At 39.1% G+C, this 27477-nt stretch overlaps 1 protein-coding gene across 1 annotated transcript in view; it reads right to left on the bottom strand.

The window, feature by feature from the left end:
• LOC126172711 (KAT8 regulatory NSL complex subunit 3) overlaps window positions 1–27477 on the bottom strand; it is a 162561-nt gene that overhangs the window by 27514 nt on the left and 107570 nt on the right. Inside the window, exons 11-13 of the mRNA XM_049920902.1 lie at window positions 21775–21961; window positions 10912–11037; window positions 8159–8250 (exon numbers count right to left, since the gene is read on the bottom strand). Coding sequence (XP_049776859.1) covers window positions 8159–8250; window positions 10912–11037; window positions 21775–21961 — 405 coding nt within the window. The remainder of the gene's footprint in view (window positions 1–8158; window positions 8251–10911; window positions 11038–21774; window positions 21962–27477) is intronic.

The raw sequence follows: 27477 nt of genomic DNA on the forward strand, positions 1-27477 counted from the left end.
AAGGCTGGCCCTCAATACAGCACCATATCTAATTTTGTGCTTAGTTTTGTGAATTTCATCTATTTCCTAATTTACTTTGACTACTCCTAGTTAATATCTTTTGTTATAGGGTGAAATCAGTAATTGTTTCGTGACTTAAATTCTATTGTTGACTTATAAACAAATATAAATTCTGTATATAATAGAGGGAAACATTCCACGTGCGAAAAATATATCTAAAAACAAAGATGATGTGACTTACCAAACGAAAGTGCTGGCACGTCGATAGATACACAAACATACACACAAAATTCTGCTTTCGCAACCAACGGTTGCTTCGTCAGGAAAGAGGGAAGGAGAGGGAAATACGAAAGGATTTGGGTTTTAAGGGAGAGGGTAAGGAGTCATTCCAATCCCGGGAGCGGAAAGACTTACCTTAGGGGGAAAAAAGGACGGGTATACACTCGCACACACACACACACACATATCCATCCACACATTTTGTGTGTATGTCTGTGTTTGTTTGTGTGTCTATCGACGTGCCAGCGCTTTCGTTTGGTAAGTCACATCATCTTTGTTTTTAGAAATATAAATTCTGTACTAGTTATAAACATTTGGAAGAAGAACTACTAGCATTATTAAAGTATTTATTTGGCTATATTCGAAAATATATTTGCAAAACCAGACCTCAATTAATTCCAAAGCAATTATCAGTTTTGTCAAAAGTATTGTTTGTATAACTATATCTGTTAATTTTATCATTTAAACAAATAATTCAGCTTAACCCTTGCAGTAGAAGAAACTGTTAAAAAGTAGGAATTTTTCTATACATTCAGTTAATTGAATGAGTTATGTTTTAATTGTAATTTCTGTAACTTAAAACATCGAACAATGTATAGTTTCAGTGCCCATTATTGTGAGGGTATATAAAGGCCTGATTTTTGGTCCTGAGACAGATCGATTTTCAGATGAGAAACCTGTATTGGTTAGATCAACAACAATGCATCAACTTAACTGCAAAATAAACACAAACAGGTCGTGTGTTAAAATAATGACAGTGTCTGTTCAATAGTGCCACACATACCGTATTATTCTGCAGGAACTGTGTGATTAGGTTTTTACTGTGCCACAGATGTTCAACGGTAAAATATTGTAGCAGTATGCTGACGTTTGCCTGCAAACTATTAATGAGGCTTATCAAAAGTTAATCAATAGCGAACTGGCCATATTAACTGTGTAATACTGGGGGGGGGGGGGGGGGGGGGGGGGGGTGTTGTGAACAGCGAAAGTAAAGAATTGTGAAATTCAACTGTTCAACTGCCGGCTACATCATTTACAGTAGTCAGTGTTGAACTTCCACACACACACACACACACACACACACACACACACACACACCTTTCCCCCAATTCTCAGCCAATGTAACAATGCAGTACGCCGATACTGAGGACTATCAACAAAGAAATAAAGCAGGCGAATGCCACAAAGGGGGCTAAGTCAACCGCAAATTCAGTATAATATCTGATACGGATTTTATTGGAGCTTCGTTCTATTTTAACACTTCCAACTGTCTCTCAACACCACTGACACTTATTTCATTCATCTTTTTAGTAGTACGGGGATTAAATTGGGACAATTCTTCTGCAGTTCACTCTGTAAAGGAATATTTGAAAATGGGGTTACCCATTTCAGCTGTTGCTTTGCTACCCTCAAATTCAGTTTCTGTCTCATTCGCATTGACTAAACACTAACTTTTGTGCCATTAAAAGCTTTTACATAAGACCAGAATTTCAATGGGTTTTATGAAAGATCCTTTGACAATATCCTGCTACAGTTGTCTTTGAAGGCTTTACACACTGTTCTCTTGACAGTGAAATGCTTTGAGCACCTCTCTATCTATAATCCTATGCTTTGTTTTACACTTATTATGCAGTAGTCTCTGCACACCTATCATGCAGTAGTCTCCATACATGTGAGACCAATGAGGTGTATTGTGCCTGTATTGGAACGTATACTAGTTTACCTATATGGGTATATGTTTTATTTTTTACTTCATTCGCCTCAGTAGTTTATGGTAAAGATTAACACACAGTATGCCCACAGCAATCAAGCCTGTGAAACTAGCTAGAAAAGATGAAAAACATTAATTTTCTTCAGTTTGTAAACACTCTTATTGGATGTTTCATCAATCTTGTACTGACTGTCTTTTCCTGCCTATGACAGAGAGAGGACGTGAATTTCTGTTTAGTTCACTAATAATGTGAAATATATTAACTCTTATGTTATGAAGTCAATGAGTCTTACTAGTTCCTTATTTCACTTGCTCTATCTATCTGCATCATTGTTACATGTAATACTTCATAGAAGCAAGAAATTTAAGCAGAGCAAGCTGAATGTCATAACATTGTCTTCAAAGAAGAAGAGGAGGAGGTAAATAACTTCAGGGCTCAAACAACTATCAACTAATAATACAATATTATACGTTGTAAAATCATAAGCCTGACTGACTGGAGTGTCGTAGCTGCACTAGACTAGCTGAGACACATGCTCCCGAGCAAACTCACTATTTTTTCACCTCCTGTGCGGTGCCAGCAAACTTCCATCATAATTATTATTCTTAAAATTATTACCTGATCAGTAGATGCTTTAACTGATATAACACAGCTCCATTCTCATTACTTTCTTCAAGTAAAGTATATCTTCCTGACACTCCTCTGCATTCATTTTGCCCAACCTGTGCATTAAAGCCTCCTAAAACTGGCAATAGGTTTTACTTTACTACGTGTACTTTCAAGGTCATCACAAAAAAAAAAAAAAAATTACCAAGAGCTTGAACCATAGATGGAGTGAAACAGGGTGATGGTTTCTCTGGAGCAGTATTTAACTTAGCACTGCACAGTCTGATACAAAAAACAGAGAAGAGAGGGATAATAATCATGAAATCCATTTAGATCTGTACATACGCAGATGACATTACAGTTATGGCAAGAAATGTAAACACCCATAATGAAATGTTTGAAATAATGAAAGCAGGAGGAGTACAAATTGGACTTAATTATAAATGAGAAAAGACAAAATACATGGTAATGTCCAATTCTGACACGGCATGACCCGAAGACCTCTAATAAGTGTTTTAAAGCTTGTAGCTGCTTCCATTACCTATAGCTCTGGCCAGGCATACCAGCAGTGGCTGCAAGTGTGGTGATGCCACACTTATGCTTAGTCTTGCATAGTGCTCTCTCTCTAACATTTGAAAATGCCAATTCTGAGCATCAGCAGATGCCCAGTTTGAGTGCCAGCTGAGTGCCAGTAACAAGATGGTGTGTTGATTTCGCAGTTTTCGTTTTCCATTCCTTACTGATTTATTAGTTTTGGCAATTTTACTTGAAGTAAAAACCATATTTTATGTTACTTGTGTAATTTATTTACTGAGTGAAAGTATTTTTGTAAGTTGAAAATGGAAGGGCAAGAAGAATGAGAGATTTCCCCTTTGCCATGTGGGTCGGATTAGCAAACAACTCCAGTAAGACACACTTTGACAGCATGAAGAATGTGACTGAAAAAGGCAACTGAGTTCCTGCAGCAAAGCAAATCCATAATGTTTATCAATACTTAAAACATCTTGTAGATAATGCTGGCATCTACACGCACCCTCTGGAAAGATTAGCATAAGGTATACGTTATCAGTAGCAATGATATCAAAAAATGGTAGTGATGATATCAAGAAATGCCATACCATGTAACCAAAAAAACAACCATTGTAAGATAAAGCCTTGCTGATGTACAGGCTATTTGTGCTGGAACTTATGGCATTGGTTTAAGAACCATCTAGTGTGTGTGTTGTGAGGGGAAAATCCCCATGTTCACTTCTCCTAGGAAAAATATAAAGCAACACAGGTCTTTAACCAAATTAAACAACTTTGATAAAGGCACTGTCAGGTGGACAGTCTAAGAATTTTACGTCAATGGTGAGTATTCAACATCAGAAAAATCGAGAAAAAAGGTAACGGGGATCTACTACAGATGCATATTAAGCAATATAGGATTTAAATGCAAGCTTCAGAATGATTACAAAATTTTTACTTCAATAAATGACATAGCAGCCTCCAGAATTAAATTTATGCAGACGATGAACTTGCTGTAGTCTTCAGGTGATATGCAACCTATACTCTATGAGAACAAAACTTCACTCAAAACCATCTGGTAGTATTCAAGCCCAAGTGGAGGCCTTAAGGCACCTGTTGGTAAAGGGGCCAGATTGATCATTGTGCATGTGGGGTCAGCAATGACTGGATTTCTTAAATAAAAATAAAAAAATATAAATAAATAAATAAATACATTAGTTTACAAACAAATCAGAAGATTATCATTATGAAATGGACACAGCTAAGTTAACAACTGGTTTGAGAAGAATGTTTTGAATTTATTGGAGGAAGGTTCAATTATCATCATGGACAATACCAAGTATCTTTCCGTAATCATGAACCGAGCACCGACAATGAAAACACAGAAGGCTGACATAGCATACTGGCTAACTACACAAAACACTGCCTTCTCATCTACAGAAACAAGAGCTGAGATGTTGGATAAGGTTCATTTAAATGAAGAACAATCTATTTACGAGCTACCTGTCATAGCAAATGAGAGTGGACACCAAGTAGAATGCTTACCACCTTATCACCACCAGTTCAAGCTGATTGAGCTCATCTGAGCCCACGTCAAGAGAAAAGTAGCCATGAAAAATAACTGGTTTAAAATTGCAGACGTTGAACACTTACTTCACGGGGCCTTGGAAAACATCACAACAGAACAATGACAGAAATGTGTTCGGCATGTTGTTGATGGAAACGAGGTTTTGATAAAGAAGTCATCTGAGACACTGTAATAGAACCCATACTCATCAAACGTAATGAGGACTCAACAACAGACAATGAGAGCAGTGAAGAAGAAGACATAAGAAAAATGGGATGAGGAGAGTGAGCCAACTGAAGACAACTGAGATGGGTCATTTGAAACATTTTATACTTATCGCCCAATATACTGTGCTATTATAATATCAACATTTTGTACATAACAGTGTAATAGAATACTGTATTGTAACCAAATCATATTGTCAGTATTTTGAATTCATTCACGCCCAAAACCCATATACACCACACTGGATTCCATAGGGAACTGGTGTGCTCTGTGAGTACATAGGATTTTGAATACAAGGTAGGCACTTACAGCAATAAGAAACATAGCAAACTGGTTTTATCGTAGATCTAGATTTCAGCTATCTTACAGATAACAGCAGTGCATTTGGAGTATGTCATAATGATCAATTAAGCTTTTCATTAGTGTGCTAATTTTCTTGATATACTATAAGATACACTATATGATCAAAAGTATCCGGACACCTGGCTGAAAATGATTCGTAAGTTCATGGCGCCCTCCATCGGTAATGCTGGAATTCAATATGGTGTTGGCCCACCCTTAGCCTTGATGACAGCTTCTACTTGTGCAGGTGGTGGAAGGTATCTTGGGTAATGGCAGCCCAATCTTCATGAAGTACTGCACTGAGGAGAGGTATCGATGTTGTTCATTGGGGCCTGACACAAAGTCAGTGTTCCAAAACATTCCAAAGGTGTTCTATAGGATTCAGGTCAGGACTCTGCGCAGGCCAGTCCATTACAGGGATGTTATTGTTCTGTAACCACTCCGCCACATGCCGTGCATTATGAACATGTACTTGATTGTGTTGAAAGATGCAATCGCCATCTCCGAATTGATCTTCAACAGTGGGAAGCAAGAAGGTGCTTAAAACATCAATGTAGGCCTGTGCTGTGATAGTGACACGCAAAACAACAAGGCGTGCAAGCCCCCTCCACGGAAAACACGACTACACCACATCACCACCGCCTCCGAATTTTACTGTTGACACACACACTGGCAGATGACATTCACCATACCCACACCTGCCATTGGATCGCCACATTGTGTACCATGATTCGTCACTCCCCACAACATTTTTCCACTGTTCAATTGTCCAATTTACACGCTCCTTACACCAAGCGAGGCATCGTTTGGCATTTACCGGCGTGATGTGTGGCTTATGAGCAGCCGCTCGACCATGAAATCCGAGTTTTCTCACCTCCCACCTAACTGTCACAGTACTTGCAGTGGATCTTGATGCAGTTTGGAATTCCTGTGTGGCAGTCAGGATAGATGTCTGCCTATTGCATATTACAACGCTCTTCAGCTGTCTGTGGTCTCTGTCAGTCAACAGACGAGGTCAGCCTGTACATGTCTGGGCTGTACGTGTCCCTTCACATCTCCACTTCACTATCACATCGAAAACAGTGGACCCATGGATGTTTAGGAGTGTGGAAATCTCGTGTCCTCACCACGTTTGAAGTCCGCAAGTTCTGCGGAGCACCCCATTCTGCTCTCTCACAATGTCTAATGACTACTGAGGTCGCTGATATGGAGTACCTGGCAGTAGGTGGCAGCATAATGCACCTAATATGAAAAACGTATGTTTTTGGGGGTGGCCGAATACACTTGATCACATAGTGTATATTTTTATCCCAATATGTTTATAATAGAAGGAAACATTCCACAAAGGAAAAATATATTTAAAAACAAAGATGATGTGACTTACCAAATGAAAGTGCTGGCAGGTCGACAGACACACAAACAAACACAAACATACACACAAAATCCAAGCTTTCGCAACCAACGGTTGCCTCGTCAGGAAAGAGGGAAGGAGAAGGAAAGACAAAAGGATATGGGTTTTAAGGGAGAGGGTAAGGAGTCATTCCAATCCCGGGAGCGGAAAGACTTACCTTAGGGGGAAAAAAGGACAGGTATACACTCGCACACACACACATATCCATCCACACGTCTGTGTATGTGTGGATGGATATGTGTGTGTGTGCGAGTGTATACCTGTCCTTTTTTCCCCCTAAGGTAAGTCTTTCCGCTCCCGGGATTGGAATGACTCCTTACCCTCTCCCTTAAAACCCATATCCTTTTGTCTTTCCTTCTCCTTCCCTCTTTCCTGACGAGGCAACCGTTGGTTGCGAAAGCTTGGATTTTGTGTGTATGTTTGTGTTTGTTTGTGTGTCTGTCGACCTGCCAGCACTTTCATTTGGTAAGTCACATCATCTTTGTTTTTAAATATATTTTTATCCCAATATGTATTTTTGTGACCAATTTACACACATTTCCAATTCATATAGACATATAACACCTAATGTTGTCTATAATAATTTTTCCCACATCAGATGGGAACTAAGGAATTCAATGACATGGTTTTTAAGATTTTTTAAAATTAAAGCAATGTATAGTTATATTGCTTACATTAAGACATGACTGACACAGCCTGAATCAATATTTCACCGCAAAAACACAATTACAATGAGTTATAGAGGTGGACGTGACTATGAAGTGCATGTGACTGACAGTCCGGCAAAAGCGCTCTAATAATCACCCACCAGTACACCTGACTGGAGCTACTGATTTACTCTTAACCAGTGAAAATAATATGAGATTATGTATTAGAGAATGGATATGAGCACGAAACAGGCCCTGTTCTGCAAACTTACTGGTATTTAAGAATTCCCTATTTAAAAAAAAAAAAACAAGTTTAGAGCATAGTACTTCCTGGTACAATCAATTGCTACATATAGGTTATATATCTGGACAATGCCCGAAGCAGATATGAAGAATGTAAGGGCATTCGAAAGAAAAATCCTGTGAAAAATTTGTGGGCCTGTGAGAGAGGCAGATGGCTAGTGAGTAAGCTACAACCATGAAATACAAGAGCTTATAAAAAAAAAAGCACTGGTTAGGACATACAGAGAGTCTGACAGGACGCCCAAACAAATAATGAAAGGGCGACTGTATTCCACCAGAAGCAAGGACTGATCCAGAGCTAGATGGCTGGACAATGAGACGGCTGACCTTACCCAGATGGAGATCTGAGGATGGAAGAAAAATGCAAAGAACAGAGTTGTATGGAGGAAGTTTGATGATTAGGCCGAGGCCTATCAAGGGCTGTGGTGATGAATGAGAAGAAGAAGAAGAAGAAGAAGAAGAAGAAAAAGAAGACGATGAAGAAGTAGTTCACCCTGCATGTATTAAAATATTTAAAATACTGAAGAAGTTTTACACATTATATAATTAAATTACTAACCTGCTCAGATCCCACCTTCTGATTTGTCCATTTTGTCTCTTGAGATCCCTGCAACTTCTGTAATCCCATTACCCGTGATTTCTGACGACCTCCTAACAACAACACAAAAATATTTATAGAATCAGGTGCAATTCAATTTAAACCAAAGAGATATGAAATAACTTTTTTTTATTATTCATCTGGGAAACATTCAGATTTATTCAGTGTGATGAAAGTATGCTGTCTATAATGAGTGTTTTAAAATTTTTCTTGGTTATACTACAGCAATCGCTGCAAAAAGCATGTCTGTTGAATTTGCTGCACTATCAGAATACCTACAAATCATTACTAAAGGGAACATAAAGTCATACCCAACAATTCTGTGTAGCATGTTAACACAGGCATGTTTCACACCACAGCACTGACAGACTGTATTCTCTTTCCTCAGTGCTGCCACAATGAACATGATGCCAACACCAAACTGAGATACACTGCTAAAAATGATGCAGCATGGTACTTAGTTAATGATACATTCTTGCCTTTTAGAATATAAATCCAAATAAATCCATCTGTGCTGTGATGTTGATAACAATTTACATGTGAAACTAGTTGTGATGTGCCAATTGGCCAAACAGTGGTGCTGAATGATTCAGGATGTTACAGAGTCAAATACTTATGTCTACGTAACAGAAGAAGAAGTGGCGAGAGTTGTGAACTGTTTAACACACAATACAGTGATCCACCACTGACATGTACAAATTTGATTCACTAAAACATTCACGTCACATGAAAGCGCCCAACACGTTCAGCAACAGTGGAATTATAGCACTGGGCCTCATGCACATTCCCAATGCGGCAATTATCAAACACCACTGCTATCTGACACATTCCATACATGTTATTAACAGCACCGTACCATGTCATATTTTTACGGGGGTGGGGGGTGCAACTTATGAATTCTGGCAGCCATTCTGAACAATATCTACCCAGTGTGAGAAGCACAAAAACCCAACATCCAATTGGAAAACTCTTCCTCTTTTCCCTGTGTACTTTCAAAATGTTATTCAATGCATACGAAATTTGTGGCTGATATTAAGGATGTCACAGGAAACACTTTTTATATGTTGTCTGCAGCTTAATGGTCAAATGACTACAGCCCAATTAACAAAAATAAAATTATGGGGTGTTCTGTAAGTAAGTACTTAAAACAATTTCAATACTTATAGTGATGCATACCAATAAGTGGATGAGCAATCCTAGAAAGAAGGATATTTTTTTCAAAAATTAATTGATTGATTACTGATTACTATTAATACTCAATCAATTAATTTCTGCAAAAATTAAATATTATTAATACTCAATCAAATTATATCTTTTTTTCTAAAATTGCTCATCCACTTATTGGTCTGTAGCACTAATGCTTATAGGAGTTGCAAACACCAGAGTCTAGAATTTACTTCAAATTGTACTACAATGATAATATCATGTAGTCTGATTCTATTGTAATTACCTCTGCAACATTGAGTTTATAGCTAATTACAGCCACACCTTTCTTGCGATACCTTTCTTCACTAGCATATGTAGATTTCTCTCCTTGCACTGGTACCGTGCATAAACATCAATGGATTTGCAATGATATTAAATGTTTTAAAATAGAAACTGAAAACTTCAAAGTATCTCTAGTCAACCTCCAACTGTGTTGCAGTCTCCAACTAAGTGCATAGCGAAGGAACGTAAGGACCACCAAAAGTAGTTGCTTTTCATATTTTAAGCACTAGTTGTAATTTGTTGTCAGTATTCTTTGCAGAGGTAGTCTGCAGTGGCTGCTTCCAACAGTTAATTTATAACTTAGCTGATTGTACATCCATGAGATCTCTCTTTCAAGATGCAGTTTATAGAACAAATATAAACAACATTACCAACTATTCTTCTTGATTATGACCACATATATTCCAATTCTTCATAGCACACACTGTCACTTTATCCCTAGTTTGGTGCCTGGAAATTTTTAAAAGAATGACTATCTATTACCTAATATTGTGAAATATGAAGGTTGAAGTAATTGTTACTAGTCACTATTAAAATACAAAACAGTTGTCTTTTAATACTTTGCCTAAATGTAAAACTGGATTTACCATATAAGAAACTAACTGGCTGCAGCCTTCACTTCCACTTCCATTATCACAGAATTTGTAAATATTCAATAGGCATACAAAAAATCTGCACCAGGCAATCAATAACCAAATTTTCACAATACATAGTTTTCTGGAAACACTGGGTGGGAAAGTAACAGGAGGCTAGTTTAATGATTACATGGGGCAAAATTGGTGATTGCTAATGCTCCCAAACTAAATAGTGAAAGAAAGGTGTTATTCTAACTAATCACACTGTTCCAATATTTAAATGTGCAGCACTCATAACACTTGTGGTACTGATGTTGTGATACATCAATGACCAGACTAATCACACAAAGGATGATATTAAAAAAGGGGGAGAAAAAGGGTTCTTGCCAGTGACTACAGGAATGAATATCTATCTTCAACAGACATTAATGACTGCAGGAATAAAAGTACAATGCTTTCCTACTTCCCATTTTTCACTTTATCACTGATGTAAATGTAGATATATATTCATTATCCTTTGATTTACTTTTCTAATTTCTATTTTATTTAAAGGATACATAAAGCTTTTGTTACTTAAAAGTAAGTACCCAAAACTAGTTGTTAGATAAGGAATTAAAAAGCAAGCGCTACAATAAGCAATTCTCAACTAACCTCTCATACTGCCTGTATTGCTCACAGAGACATATGTAGGCAGTGTTGAAAGTGATGACTTGGGTGGTGATTCTAGCCCAGGTGCAGACTGATTTGGGGTGCTGGTTGCTGCTTGTTGTGAGATATCTGAAAAACAAAGGACATATCTAGAAGATAAACACAATATACTACCCAAACAGATGCTAACTGTACAGTAAAACCAATATGTTTCTCACCTGCACTTCAACACCACACGTAAAAAAAGTCCTGTAAGCCTGAAAGTGCAGGAATTTTCAAAGTACCCTTTTCCCAGTTTAAAAAACATCCAAGTTCCTTTGCGGTGGGTACTAATAATTACTTCAAAGTGATTAAAAGATCAAATCAAAAGGAGTTGTGTCAGTTGGAACAGGTGATGGGAGGAAAGAGGCATGGAGTGGGAGGGAGGGTAGGTGAAGGGCAGCTGATGGCTGGGAGGGAGATGAAGCGAGTGCACTGGATAGGAATGGAACACGGTCGCTGGTACCAGTAAGCCTGAGATTGTGCAACACACAATGATGATAGCTTGGAGGAGTGGATTGGGAGGGGGAGAAAAAACAGAGGAGAGAGAGGAGGGAGAGAGTGTGGGGATGAGGGCAGAAACACTGTATGAATGAAGTTAGGATCCTAGGCAGAGGACTAATGGGGTTTGAGGCCAGAAGGATTACAGGAATGAAGGATGTGTAGTAAGGATAACTCTCGTCAATGTAGTTTTGAAAAGAAGGTTCTGGGGGCATGCATCCAGATGGCAAGTGTAGTGAAAAACCTATTCAAATTGAGCAAGCTGTGCTTAGCAGTGTGTTCTGTCCCTGGGCACTCAACTCTGCTCTTGGGCACTTTGGTGTTGGTCATTCATTCCAGCACACAATTGGATGGTAGTCATGCCCACATAATATGCTGTGCAGAAACTGTTGGTATATGACATAGCTCCTTTCACAGATGGCCCTTAATCTGCTGCGAGACAATAAGCCTATGGCGGGAGTTGATGAGGATGTGCTGGGTGAGTGAAGTGAATAGGTGCTACACCTCAGGCACAGGGGTGGGAGTGAGAGTGGCATCTGGATATTGTGTCAGTTGGGTGGGCAACAAAATACAACTTTAGGAGGGGTGGAAAGGACTGTAGGTAGAATGTCCCCAATTTCTGAGCACTATGACACATGACTGACATCATGGCAAGAGTATGGTTCAGTTGCTCCGATCTGGGATGTTACATGATCCCTATACGCTAACTTCCCCCATGCCCCAGGTCTCATTGCTATTGAACTCTAGCTCTCCTATGTCATCCCAATTCCAAGTCCCCTACCTAATTCCTTATACATGTACGTAATAATATTTTCACATATAGCTACTTCTTGTTTGAGGCAAAGATACGTACTCAAATCCACAATATGACCATTGGCACACACGTGCCACCTCTTGTACCAGTCTGTCTGTGAATTGTAGAAAGGAAATTTTAGTGAATTGTAGAAAGGAAATTTTACTGAACTCGAAAATGCCAAATCTGTTGTCTGGTTCAGGTTGTTGTTGTTGTTGTTGTTGTTGTTGTGGTCTTCTGTCCTGAGACTGGTTTGATGCAGGTCTCCATGCTACTCTATCCTGTGCAAGCTTCCTCATCTCCCAGTACCTACTGCAGCCTACAACCTTCTGAATCTGCTTAGTTATTCATCTCTTGGTCTGTGATTTTTACCCTCCACGCTGCTCTCTAATACTAAATTGGTGATCCCTTGATGCCTCAGAACATGTCCTATCAACCGATCCCTTCTTCTAGTCCAAGTTGTGCCACAAACTGCTCTTCTCCCCAATTCTATTCAATACCTCCTCATTAGTTATGTGATCTACCCATCTAATCTTCAGCATTCTTCTGTAGCACCACATTTCGAAAGCTTCTATTCTCTTCTTGTCTAAACTATTTATCGTCCATATTTCACTTCCATACATGGCTACACTCCAAACAAATACTTTCAGAAACGACTTCCTGACACTTACATCTATACTCGATGTTAACAAATTTCTCTTCTTCAGAAACACTTTCCTTGCCATTGCCAGTCTACATTTTATATCCTCTCTACTTCGACCATCATCAGTTATTTTGCTCCCCAAATAGCAAAACTCCTTTACTACTTTAAGTGTCTCATTTCCTAATCTAATTCCCTCAGCATCACCTGACTTAATTCGACTACATTCCATTATCCTCGTTTTGCTTTTGTTGATGTTCATCTTATACCCTCCTTTCAAGACACTGTCCATTCCGTTCAACGGCTCTTCCAAGTCATTTGCTGTCTCTGACAGAATTACAATGTCATCGGCGAACCTCAAACTTTTTATTTCTTCTCCATGGATTTTAATGCCTACTCCGAACTTTTCTTTTGTTTTCTTTACTGCTTCCTCAATATACAGTTTGAATAGCATCGGGGAGAGGCTACAACCCTGTCTCACTCCCTTCCCAACCACTGCATCCCTTTCATGTCCCTCGACTCTTATAACTGCCATCTGGTTTCTGTCCAAATTGTAAATAGCCTCTCGCTCCTTGTATTTTACCCCTGCCACCTTCAGAATTTGTCAAAAGCTTTCTCTAAGTCTACAAATGCTAGAAACACAGCATTGCCTTTCCTTAACCTTTCTTCTAAGATAAGTCGTAGGGTTAGTACTGCCTCACGTGTTCCAACATTTCTATGGAATCCAAACTGATCTTCCCCGAGGTCGGCTTCTACCAGTTTTTCCATTCGTCTGTAAAGAATTCGCGTTAGTATTTTGCACCTGTGACTTATTAAACTGATAGTTCGGTAATTTTCACATCTGTCAACACCTGCTTTCTTTGGGATTGGAATTATTATATTCTTCTTGAATATCTGGGGGAATTTCTCCTGTCTCATACATCTTACTCACCAGATGGTAGAGTTTTGTCAGAACTGACTCTCCCAAGGCCGTCAATAGTTCTAATGGAATGTTGTCTACTCCTGGGGCCTTGTTTCGACTTAGGTCTTTCAGTGCTCTGTCAAACTCATCATGCAGTATCATATCTCCCATTTCATCTTCATCTACATTCTCTTCCATTTCCATAATATTGTCCTCAAGAACATCGCCCCTGTATAGAGCCTCTATATACTCCTTCCACCTTTCTGCTTTCCCTTCTTTGCTTAGGACTGGGTTTCCATCTGAGCTCTTGATATTCATGCAAGTGGTTCTCTTTTCTTCAAAGATCTCTTTAATTTTCCTGTAGGCAGTATCTATCTTACCCCTCATGAGATAAGCCTCTACATCCTTACATTTGTCCTCTAGCCATCCCTGCTTAGCCATTTTGACCTTCCTGTCAATCTCGTTTTTGAGACATTTGTATTCCTTTTTACCTGCTTCATTTTCTGCATTTTTGTATTTTCTCCTTTCATCAATGAAATTCAGTATCTCTTCTGTTACCCAAGGATTTCTACTAGCCCTCTTCTTTTTACCTACTTGATCCTCTGCTGCCTTCACTATTTCATCCCTCAAAGCTACCCATTCTTCTACTGTATTTCTTTCCCCCATTCCTGTCAACTGTTCCCTTATGATCTCCCTAAACTCTGTACAACCTCTGGTTTAATCAGTTTATCCAGGTCCCATCTCCTTAAACTGCCACTTTTTTGCAGTTTCTTCAGTTTTAATCTACCGTTCATAACCAATAGATTGTGGTCAGAGTCCACATCTGCCCCTGGAAATGTCTTACAATTTAAAACCTGGTTCCTAAATCTCTGTCTTACCATTATATACCGTATTTACTCGAATCTAAGCCGCACTCGAATCTAAGCCGCACATGAAAAATGAGACTCGAAATCGAGGAAAAAAAAAAATTCCCGAATCTAAGCCGCACCTGAAATTAGAGACTTGACATTCAAGGGAAGAGGGAAGTTTTAGGCCGCACCTCCAAATCGAAACAAAGTTGGTCCATTGTAATATGAGACACAATTTAGATCGAATGAATGGCGATACAGCTACAGTAGTTTGGTTCAAGTCGTAAGCTTAGCAGTTAAGCTTTACCAGGTACCAGGCACTCCGTCCATATTTATACGGGTACCATTCCTTTTTCATGTGCTTCATCTGGTTTGAATTGATTGCTTATTTTTCTTTGATCTGATAAGTGCCGTTCTTTTTGTTATAGGTGTTTACGTCACTCTAAGCTGAAAATGCATTATTGTATTGTGTCATGCATTGTTTGTCACATTCTGATAATGAGTGTCTACGGCCTGTCGCCGCTCGCGGCATGGCTTGCTTTTGTGCACGCCACCACCACTTACAATTAAAAAAAGAGAGAGAGAGAGAGAGAGAGAGAGAGAGAGAGAGAGAGAAAGAGAGAGAGAAATCGTCTCATTAGCGAAACAATGGCAAGAGACTGCTATTTGTTGTTACTTACACTGCTGCTTTCTTTGGTAATGATCAACAAGAACTAAATAATAGACTGCGTATGATAGAAGATGTTCTGAACGAGAGTTTAGCGAAAATTTTTCTCCGTTTGAAAATCTTTGCAGACGCCTCTTTAGTACATTACATTCTGCACAGAAATTAGGGTCATCTTAGATTTAAAAATCTAGTCAATTGCCGTGCTTCATTTCTGACTGTATCACTATTAGGCATAAGAATAATACGGATATAAACATGACATGATATGTATATTTTTCCGCGTTTGCTGTTGTCTCACTCTAGTTTTGTAGTTTATTAGACAGACAGGATTTAAGTGAGATAGCAGCAAACACGAAAGAATACATGGCAAAATGTTTATATTCGTTTTATTCTTATGGTGAAGAGAATACTGCATGTGATTCACAATTCAAAAAGTTCCTATTAGCAACCATCTCTTCTCACAGGTAGGAAAATTTCAGAACGTAGAGTTGGCCATATTGACAAACATCCCGAACAGTCTTGCCATTCGGATTTTCATAGTACATTGGAATGCTGTTACATTGGAAGCTGAACAATGCAGAATTTGTATTTACTTCGTTGGATAATGTATGAAAATGCAGTGGTCGAATCTCGGGGCGGAGAAAAAAGCTCGTCTTCCACCTTTTTTTAAATTTATTTACTGACGCAGAGGTTTTGGCGCCAGTATTTATCATTGTGCGCTACATATATTCGACGGCTGAAGTTAGTTGTGGCGGCACCTACCAACATTTTTCAGAACTTCTGCTTACTTTGCACTTGATTCTAAGCCGCAGGCAGTTTTTTGGATTACAAAAACCGGAAAAAAAGTGCGGCTTAGATTCGAGTAAATATGGTAATCTATCTGAAACCTTCTAGTGGTAGACTACTGATATCTTCATGTTCTGTACCCTGGGACAAGTTGCTACTCTCATTCCTCCACAACCTCTCCCCTTAGCTTCATCTGGTTCTCCTCAGTTCAACCTGCCACCTTCCTAGACAATGGCATCTACCTCTCAGACAACTCCATCCAAACTTCTGTTCAAATCAAGCCCATTAAAAGTCAACATTACCTGCATTATGACAGTTGTCATCCCTTCCACATCAAAAAATTGCTCTTATATAGTTCGGCCATTTGCAGATTGTGTATTCACAGAATTCCTTTGCACTGTATACTGAAGGTCTGACAAAGGCCGTCACAGACAAGCACACTAACCATCAAACCTAGTCCATAAACAGATTTCCTGCACCGTATCCTCACACACCCCTAATACTGCAACATCTCCAAGAACCAACATCATTCCATATCCTCACACACCCGCAATACTGCAACATCTCCAAGAACCAACATCATTCCAAGGTTGCAGTAACTGAATCATGTTCTTTGCTACATCCATCATCATCCCTGGAAATGAAGGACATTCAACCTACAATCCTTCAAACTTCTCCTAAAGTGCATTATTTGGTTGCTTGCTCAACCTACACAATATCTTGGTCTGTCTCTATGCTGCTCCCACTGCCAACCTTTTACCACATGGGTCATATCACAGTGGAAGACTCAGGTGCAAGACTTGTCGATTCACCCTCACATGCCAGCTCTACTGCAATTTCTACACAGTATTTTATTAGGTATTACCATCAACAGACTATCCACTTGAATGAACTAACACTGCCAAACTGTGGTCAAGAGCAGAGTTGACTCCTCAGTGGTGGAACACACTGCTGAGTACAGCATGCTCAGTTTCTGTGGCTGCCTGTATCCTTCCCAGGAGTACTATCTTTTCTAACTACAAAGATTGGAGTCATTCCTACAGTACATCCTTTATTCCGTTATCCTAGCCTCAATCTCCATTATCTTCCTGCAGCCACACCCTCCTCCATAACATTCCTCTTTCCTGCCCCCCCCCCCCCCCCCGATACACACCCCTAAATCAAATGCTGCACTAACTTTACGGTTCCAGTATCCCTTGCTTCGCTTGCTGCTGCCTCTCCCTCCCATATTACTACTATCTCACACACCCACTGCCACCCTCTGAGCCATCCTTCTCCAACCTTTCCACTTGCTCCCTGCCTCTTTTCTTTTGTCACTCACACTACCCAACACAACTGCACTAGCTCAAAATTGAATTTGTCCAAAATTTCTACTATTCGGTGAGTTGGCACCTTTACTTCTAAATTATTTATATTCTACCAGAACTTTCATTAGCAGCCTTTATGTATCATATGACACGGATGTGCTAGAAAACAGCTGCTACACAATCATGCCATCTTAGCAGTTGACATCCACACATTCTGAAATTGCACCAGCATTCATATGAAGATGATTTAGATCAGTGAGAAGAGTTTTATGAATGGATAAAAACAGTACACAGAAATAAGGGCAGATCATAATTAAATTAATTGAATACACAGGAACAGTTTAAAGAGAAACAAATAAATGAAAAATTCATTCTTACGATAAAATTGAGAACTTGCTTCCAAAATTCTAGCTTCATTCAGATTTTACATGCAAAATCTACATTTTTTGTGTTTTTATACACACCACTTCCTTGTTTAAAACTTGTGCGAATCAATTCAAAGTTTATACGAAGGTACACAAATACATGTAATTAATGGTCATCCTGTTGTTCTGTGAAAGTTTTATCCATTACCCTGATACAGTGGTCTTAAGTTGCACATACAATCTGGTTTTATGCAATTCACACATGCTGAAACAGTTTAAAATGATACAGATGATAGTAAAAAATATATTCTTATGGGAATAATAGGAAATATTTGCAGAAATCTTTCACCACTTGAGTTTTATGTGCGAAAAATCACGCATTCACACCTGATACTGTATTTCATAGATATTCGTTGCATTTTGAGCATTCCATTTGGATATAATTGAAAAAACTAGTTATTACAATTGATTATTATTTTTTTGTTTATAAATTAATGATTTTATTCACCAGGGCTTAAAATAATTGAAAACTCTTTGGACATGCTAAACAACAAATGTACCAAACCAGAATTATCCCCAGCCCTGTACAAAATGATATACTGTTTGATCAAGGATTTAAAGCTTTGTCAATAACCACATGAAAAATTAAACTAACATGAAAACTGCCATAAAAGTAACTGTCAGAAAAAAGGTCACCTTCTTTTAACCGCTAGAAAATGCTTTGCTTCGCTTTCTTCAAAAACTACTACACTATCTTGGATAAAGTTTATTTTTGGACAAAATAAGTTGAAGTTCATCAATTTTCATAAAGAATTGAAAATTTGATAGAATTTTGTCATGCATACACTGTTTAACAATTGTTCTGTTTATTTCAGCCAATCATATACATGCTCAATTAGGGCTGTATGTTGCAACATTTCATGCCAAAATTATTCAAGCTGAGATTTTCAAGCAGTGGTTTCACAATTTTCAGTTTTTTTACTTTGAATAAACAATGAAAAGAATTTTAGGTTAAATGACAATAACAAAGTGTACAATTTTCAACAGTTTATTAAATGTTGCGTGAATCACTGAGCTTGCAATATAATAAGCTTTTAAGTAGGTTTAACTACATAATATGGACAGAGAACTCAGGAAGAGACTCATAGAATGTCTTATATGGAGTGTTCTTCTATATGGCGCTGAAACATGGACTATGAGGAAAAAAGACAGAGAAAGGCTGGAGGCTTTTGAGATCTGGACATGGCGGAAGATGGAAAGAATAAGTTGGATGGACAGAGTAAAAATGAAGAGGTACTGAGAACAGTGGGAGAGAAAAGACAGTTACTAGATGTAATAAAGAGAAGAAAAAGAAATTGGATTGGGCATATATTAAGAAAGAATGACGGACTGATAAAAACAGTTTTAGAAGGTTATGTAGAAGGGAAAAGGAAGCGAGGAAGGAAGAGATTCCAGATACTGGATGACATGATGGACAGTACAACATACAGCAGCCTTAAGAAGGAAGCAATGGATTGCAGAAAATGGAGAGGCAAAGGACCTGCTAATATAGCAGATAACTGATGATGATGATGATGATGATGATGATGGTCGTACTGTAAGTCTATGTAATAAGGTGGCGCAATTGTTAGCATGCTGGACTCACATTCGGGAAGAGGACAGTTCAAACCCGCATCTGGCCGTCCTGATTTAGGTTTCTGTGATTTTCCTAAATCACTTCAAGCAAATGCTGGAATGCTTCCTTCAAAAGGATACAACCGACTTCCTTCCCCATTCTTCACTAATCCGATGCGACCAATGACCTCACTATTTGGTACCCTCCCCCAAATCAACCCAACAATTGACATACCGGGTGATCAAAAAGTCAGTATAAATTTGAAAACTGAATAAATAATGGAATTATGTAGATAGAGAGGTACAAATTGACACACCTGCTTGGAATGAGATGGGGTTTTATTATAAACAAAAAAATACAAATGTTCAAAAAATGTCCGACAGATGGCACTTCATCTGATCAGAATAGTAATAATTAGCATAACAAAGTAAGACAAAGCAAAGATGATGTTCTTTACAGAAAATGCTCAATATGTCCACCATCATTCCTCAACAATAGCTGTAGTCGAGGAATAATGTTGTGAACAGTACTGTAAAGCATGTCCGGAGTTATGGTGCGGCATTGGTGTCAGATGTTGTCTTTCAGCATCCCTAGAGATGTCGGTCGATCACGATACACTTGCGACTTCAGGTAATGCCAAAGCCAATAATCGCACGGACTGAGGGTCTGGGGACCTGGGAGGCCAAGCATGACAAAAGTGGTGGCTGAGCACACAATCATCACCAAACGACGCATGCAAGAGGTCTTTCACGCGTCTAGCAATATGGGGTGGTTCCCCCCCCCCCTAATAAAACCTCAAGTCATTTCAAGCATGTGTGTCAATTTTTACCTCTCTGTCTACATTATTCAGTAGTTTATTAAGTTTTCAAATTTATACTGACTTTTTGATCACCTGGTACATTATTATCAAAAATTTCACACTGTATTTAATATTTCATTTGATACTGTATTTATCTTTGCTGTTATTTTGTGCACTGTATTAAGTAATCATCGTACTTTTCATATGTTTGCTTATAGTCTCATATGTACATGAATAAAATGTGAGTAGCTAATAAAAAAAATAAAAAAATAAAAAAATGAAGAAAAGCAACAAAAATTAAAAATATTTTACAAAATTAAAAAATACAACAAAAAATAAAAGAAAACAAACAATACAACTCCCATGGGTATGTGATCTTGAGACCTTGACGATGTGATGAGAGTTGCTTGCTCTGAGAACACAGTAGGCTATAGTGGACAAGTTCAGCTGTACCAGGCAAGCAAGTAACCATAGATGAACCACATTAATGATGCCCAACTCAAGCAACATTATTTTGAAAGACAATATAAAATCTACATCAGATCAGCTGGCACTTGAGTTGACAAAAATCTATGTCTGTTGTCAAACTTTGGTGGTCTAACATCAAAATTATGGTGGAGTAAAAGTTGGGAAACAGAATGAAAACTGCTCCTATCACAGCATAAAAAAGGCGAACATGTCCTGGGCAGACTTAGTGATGTAAAGGAATCACGATAGTTTTTTGACTTATCTGGCAGCTTCAAAGCATTTAAATTGAAACATCTCGACATATTTGCACCTTTTTATGAGTTAACCTACTTCCCCAGCACAATGAGCTCTCTCAGTTGCAAGATGTTGAGACACCTGCATCTTGCAATTTATAGGCTAAAGATGCTGATACCATGCCCAAAACCCAGATTTGCCAGCTATCATAAACAATGTATAATATTATATTGCTGAAAAGGATACGTGTACTAGCTGAAAAAGTTTTTCGGGTGGAATAAAATTTCTTGGCATGGGTTGGTTCCTAGGCAGGGGGGGGGGGAGACAATATTACAATTTTTTTTTAATTTCTGGGTGGGGGGGGGTTGATTATTTTCCCTGAAGGAACCATTTCTCCCCCAAATCCACACTCCCATTACATGTATGGTGAGAGGTGTAAGAATCAACAGACACAAACTTGTGCACTTCTATTGAATGGTATGCATCTACAATAGGAAGTATCCGAGAGAAGGGGTGCATCTATAAAATGACATATCCCAGAGTGGAAATGTATGTATCCTGAACTTTAATTACATGTTGTGTCATCTTGCACGACATGACAAATGCCATATTGGATGACATTACGGCATGTGTCATGCTGTACACAAGACATCACATAATATGCTACTTGACACAATGCATTATATAACATGACGGGGTACTAATGCTAACAAGTAACGAAAGTGTGAATAAGTCAAGATGTTTTGATTTAAATGTCTTTGAAGCTGCCATATAAGTCAAAAAGCTAGTTCCCTTCTTTTACATTGTTAACTCTGCTATGATAGCATTTTTCCTTCTAGAATGCTTATGAATAAAGTTTTAAAATACAATTACAACATTAATGTAACAAACTAAAGGTCTTACCAGAACGGGGACGCTTGACTGATGAAGAAGTCATCTCAGTGAAAGGTAGTTTCCGTTTTCCTTCTAGCTTATTAGTTACACTATTTTCTGTCACACTACTTGCTGCTGTTACTGTATGATTTGTAATTGGTCTTAACTGTGGCCTTGGTGTTATTAACAAAGTTCCTAGAAATTCAGCTACTTCATCCTGTGAAAAAGAATTGGAATGCAACACCTTCAGAAATTTTTTAAATAATGCTATAATTCATATGTAAACACACAACATGAATCACTCCTCCAAACGATAATTGCTGCTCATTATTTGTCGACAACTAACAATGTGATAATTATTTTGATGGTCCTGCAGTTGGTGACTATGTGCCCTTATACTCCTGACATCACTTGCTAAGATCTGGGGATCAACATTTAAAACAGACAATAACATCTGCTATTTCAGGAAGGGATAAATATAATGCAATAACGAGTCCACAAGCTTTATCTACTCCTCTGAGTACAATACTTTTCCATGCGAAATTGCAGAACAATAATGGTTGTGTACGCAAAGCTTGGATGAAGTTAACAATTTGAATAAAGTAACAATCATTCCTTTGACAATTAAATATTGCAATTCTAAACACTCAAAATACATATGGAATGTGTAGGAAGTGCACATATTCAGGAGTACAAATGGTACGGATGCCATTGTACAATCACAGGAAATGTAATATATGAGGCATGTCTGTAAAATAAGGTCTCCATTTTCATTTTTCTTTCCAAATAGAAAAAGCGTTTACTGGCAATGAATATCACATTGAAAGTCTGGCTTTCGGATATTTTCCAATGTTATCACCTTTGTGATCAACGTCCATCTGCATGCACTGTGGCATTTTTTGTACACCCTTGTGATGGAAATCTCCCACTACATTGCACAGGTAGCGCACAACCTCCTTTTTCAACTTGTCGTCAGTCTGGAAATGCATTTCACTCAGGTGTGACTTCGACTCAAGAAACGTGAAATCACTAGGTGCCAAGTCTGTACTGTAGGGAGGATGGGTGAGGATGTCCCATCTGAACTGGACTGGAGATAGGCTGTTGCATAGGCAGTATGGAGGTGTGTTATCATGATGAAAACACACTCCCGTCATCAGCATTCCCCTCCTTCGATTTTGAATGGTACGATGCAGTCGTTTCAAAGTGTCACAGTAGTGAGCAGTGTTTATTATTGTGCTGGTAGGCATAAACTCTTACAGCAATACACCTTTTCTGTCCCAGAACACACTGGACATCACTTAGCTGACAGAGAATGTTGGTTTGAATTTTCACAATCTCACTGAACTTGAATGCTGTCACTGACAAGACTGTTCCTTAGTTTCAAGTCTCGTATAGCATACACAGATTTCATCGTCAGTGACAACAGAACCCAAAATCTGCTTGCCCTGTTCTGCATAGTGCTCCAGGACTCTGTGAGCTGCTTCAACATGCTGCTGTTTACAGTCTTCAGTGAGCATTTTGGGGACCTACCTCGCACAAACCTTGCAATAATGCAAATGTTTGGTCAAAATCTTTCAAACTGAACTCTTACTGACTTCAGGAATCTGTTCACACAGCTCATGAACTGTGACACACCAATCTTCAATCATTTATTTCTCCACTTTTGCAATTGTTTCGGCCAAAACTGAAGGCCAACCAGAGTGCTCTTTGTCATGGACATCTGTATGTCCATAATTGAGCTCTCTGACCCACTTTCATACATTTTTGACATCCATAGCTGTGGCCCATAGACTTCGCATGACTGACCATGAATGTCAATGGGGGTAGTACCCTTGGCACTCAAAAAATGGATTACTATACACAATTCACATCTGACGAGAAGTGAGGGGGAGTCAAGACTGAGTGTCACATTGCGCTTGGGTTGGTGGTGATCTGAAGGACAAGAGCCAAGCTATATGCCAGTGTTGCCAGATCTCGCGTAAATGTGTTCCTCACAGCTCTAGTGTCTTTGAGACCTTACTTTATAAACACACCTCTTATCATGGGGTACATTGACACACATGAAGTCTCTTTCTGCAGCATTATCTGTATGGTCACAAGAAGAATCCCTTTTATACAGTAAATTTGTGCTTTGCTGATACCAAACAAAGCTTGCTGTGTTACTGAAAGATAAACTGGTGTTAGTTACATCGTATCTATCACAAGTAGTAGATTAATAGTTCACCAAGCATAAAAAACTGATTCATTAGTTTCCATAAATGACAATGTAAATCATTCATATAATCAACTGATGAAATAATGCACAAGTGACTAAAAGTTAAAATATAGAGGAAAATTGTTCCCCCTCTCCATTTCCGTTGCATGAATGTACAATCTTTGCTGCAGGTGTACCGGTTTTGGCTCACACGTCCATTCTCAATCAACACACCTTGTTATTAACTGTAACTAGTCATACAATATGGTGACAAAAGGTACAAACAGCTTCTGTACAGAAAGTCAAACTTTGAACAACAAGTACTCTCATTGATAAGTCAGCCTATGTGTCTACTGTTTTACCAGAACAGTTTGGTTGTCATTCTAGTGTCACAATAGACATGTGGGCTAGCTTATCAGTGAAAGCACTTGTCACCTACAATTTGACTTTCTGCACAGTAGCTATTCGTGCCTTTTGACACTATAATGCATGACCAGTTACAGTTAATAACTGGTTTGTGGTTCGAGAATGGGCATGTCAGTCAAAACTGGTAACCACTGCAGCAAAGATTGTATATTCATGCAACTGAGATGGACAAAATAATTTTAAAAAATTATTGGATTTCCTCAATACTATAATGATTGCAGGCCTACCGTCCCAAGGCAGCACGCCTCAAATCAACCAGGAAAATTATAGTTCAAATATGTGACGAGTACAGATAAAAAGCCATATTCTTAGATTTATTAAAAATAAATAAAACACTACACATGAATTAGGCCTTAGGTCTGTTGCGACTGACCTACCACTGCCTACAAGACAAGGAAATGATCTATGATTGTGGGACATACATTCTCCATATTGTCAATCCCTTCGGATGTTATTGTCAGTAAATGAATTCTGATGCAACTTCAACATGTGCAAACAAAACAACTGGCAAGATGCTGTTCAATAACGAAACCTCACTGTTCTTGGCCGAGTCACATGTTCATCCAGTGTAGTGCCACTAACAGGGTAAGAGTACAATTTGTGACCAGGTGTGAAGGAACACTGCATTAACTGCCTGGGAAAGGTGCATGTAGCATGTCAACATTTGAGTTAAGACAACAAGCATGTGAAATTATTGTGTAACTTGTCAGTGCAGCAGTAACCCGTGATGCAGGCAATGCAATGTCTTCATCATCGAGATTTCAGTGGTGTTGCAGTACATAGCCAGGAGTGATGCACTGACAAAAGTGCAATGCAATTTGTTACAAATAACCAATGATTCTTTAGCAGAGTTATTCAAAGTCCAGCAGTACCACCAGGTCACAGTGGCTATGCCAGACGAGGAGACAACATAGAGTCGTCAGCCACAGCCATAGGTTCGAGTTGCCACCTGGGTACCTGATTCTTGCACCAAGTCCTCCCACCGGATTTGCTGCCACAGTGCAGTGGGCCGGCTGATCCAGTCCAGCAGCCACCAGACTCATGACGGAAGGCAACAGGTAGTGCCTTGGGCTCAGCAGCCACCTTCTGACAACAAGGTTGGTGCACCTCTTGCCACTCACCTTGGCTGCCTGCATGTGGTCATTACCGAAAATCCCAGTAACCGCCATTGATGTCAGTGCTGTGGCCCACGCAAGACAGCCACGGGCCTGGCACCAGGTGCTGATGTCAGCAAAGCAAGGCGCCGGCATTTGTTGAGCAGCCATCTGGGTGGACTCTAGCTGCAGGCTGACCATCTACCGGCCCACCAAACCACAAAGTAAATGTAATAATTGACGATAAAGTGTTAATTTCAACAGGTGCTCCTTTCTGGGCCTCCCACATAGCCTCACCGCACAGTCACTCAGCCTCCTGACTATGTAACTGCCCAGGCTGGCTAGACCAGCACAGAACTGTGCAATACTACAGACATCCTGTAACCTGGACTCATTGCACTGGGATCTCTGTTTGTTGTCAGTAATACCAGTGCTGCTATCCTGTAGTGTTTGCACAATCCACAGCCACTCCGATTTACAGACACATTAATTTTCACGTGTGTAACTTTACAAGCTGCATTCAAGTTATAACTTCTCTGACTGGAAACAGATAGAAACAGCTGGTTTGTTTTGAAATACACGCATGCTCACTGTGAGTGAAAGAGAGAGAGGGCAGCACTGTATGGCACACAAAATCTAGAGGCAGTGATGAGAGTGAGGACTGTTTTTGCCTTAAAAATGCAGCGTTTCTCATTATTCTAAAAACTACCCCCAAAAATTTTGGTAATACGTAAAATCTATGAACGCTACAAATAATTCAATACCTTCTCTTGCTGATAGTACAGGTAATGTAACTGATGATGACAAACAGAAGGCCAAAATTCTAAACCTAGCTTTCAAAAACTCGTTTACGATAGAGGACTGCAGCACCATTCCCCCTTTCAATTATTGAACAAATGAAAGGATGGCTAACATAGTGCTTAGTGTATCTGGGATTGTAAAACAGGTAAGATCTTTAGAAACCAGAAAGGTAGCTGGCCCAGACGATATCCCCATAAGATTTTATGTTGACTATGCTACAAATATAGCACCATTCTTATCTGTCATCTATCAGGGACCATTGGAATGGCGGAAAGTTCCACAGGACTGGAAGAAGGCCCAGGTCATAGTAATCTATAAAAAGGGTAGAAAATCAGATGCACATAATTACCGGCCAATTTCACTGACATCGATTTGTTGCAGAATCATGCAACATATTTTGTGTTCAGAAATAATGACATTTCTAGAATCTGAGAAGCTCATATGCAGAAACCAGCACAGTTTTAGGAAACGGCAGTCATACGAGACACAGCTGGCCCTCTTTGTGCATGATATACAACAGGCTCTAGATACCGGCTCCCAGGATGATGACATATTTCTCGACTTTCGAAAGGCGTTCGACTCAGTTCTGCACTGTTGCTTGCTACAAAAAGTGCACGATTATGGTCTATCCAATGACATATGCGGCTGGATAGAAAGTTTTCTAACAGAAAGGGAGCAGTATGTCATCCTGAACGGGGTAACTTCAACAGAAACAAGAGTAACTTCAGGTGTGCCCCAGGGCAGCGTAATAGGTCTTCTGCTTTTTACAATTTACATAAACGATCTGGTTGATGGTACTGACAGCAGCCTTAGACTGTTTGCCGATGACGCTGTAGTCTACAGGAAAGTAGTATCACATGAAAGTTGTGCAAATCAATAAGGATTTGCAGAAAATATATGCGTGGTGTAATGACTGGCAGTTATCTCTCAATATTAGTAAGTGCAACCTACTGCGTATAACAAAGTGAAAATCCCCATTAATGTATGAGTACAAAATAAATGAGCAGTCTTTGGAAGCGGTAACATCAGTCAAGTATCTGGGTGTGACTATTCGAAATGATCGCAAATGGAATGATCAGATTACACAAGTAACGGGTAAGGTGAACTCTAGATTGCGGTTTATTGGTAGAATCCTGAAGCGATGCAGTTCTTCAACAAAGGAAATAGCTTACAATACGTTAGTTCATCCAGTCTTAGAGTACTGTTCGTCTGTGTGAG

Source organism: Schistocerca cancellata, chromosome 1 (genome assembly GCF_023864275.1).
Source record: "Schistocerca cancellata isolate TAMUIC-IGC-003103 chromosome 1, iqSchCanc2.1, whole genome shotgun sequence".
Lineage (NCBI taxonomy): Eukaryota > Metazoa > Arthropoda > Insecta > Orthoptera > Acrididae > Schistocerca > Schistocerca cancellata.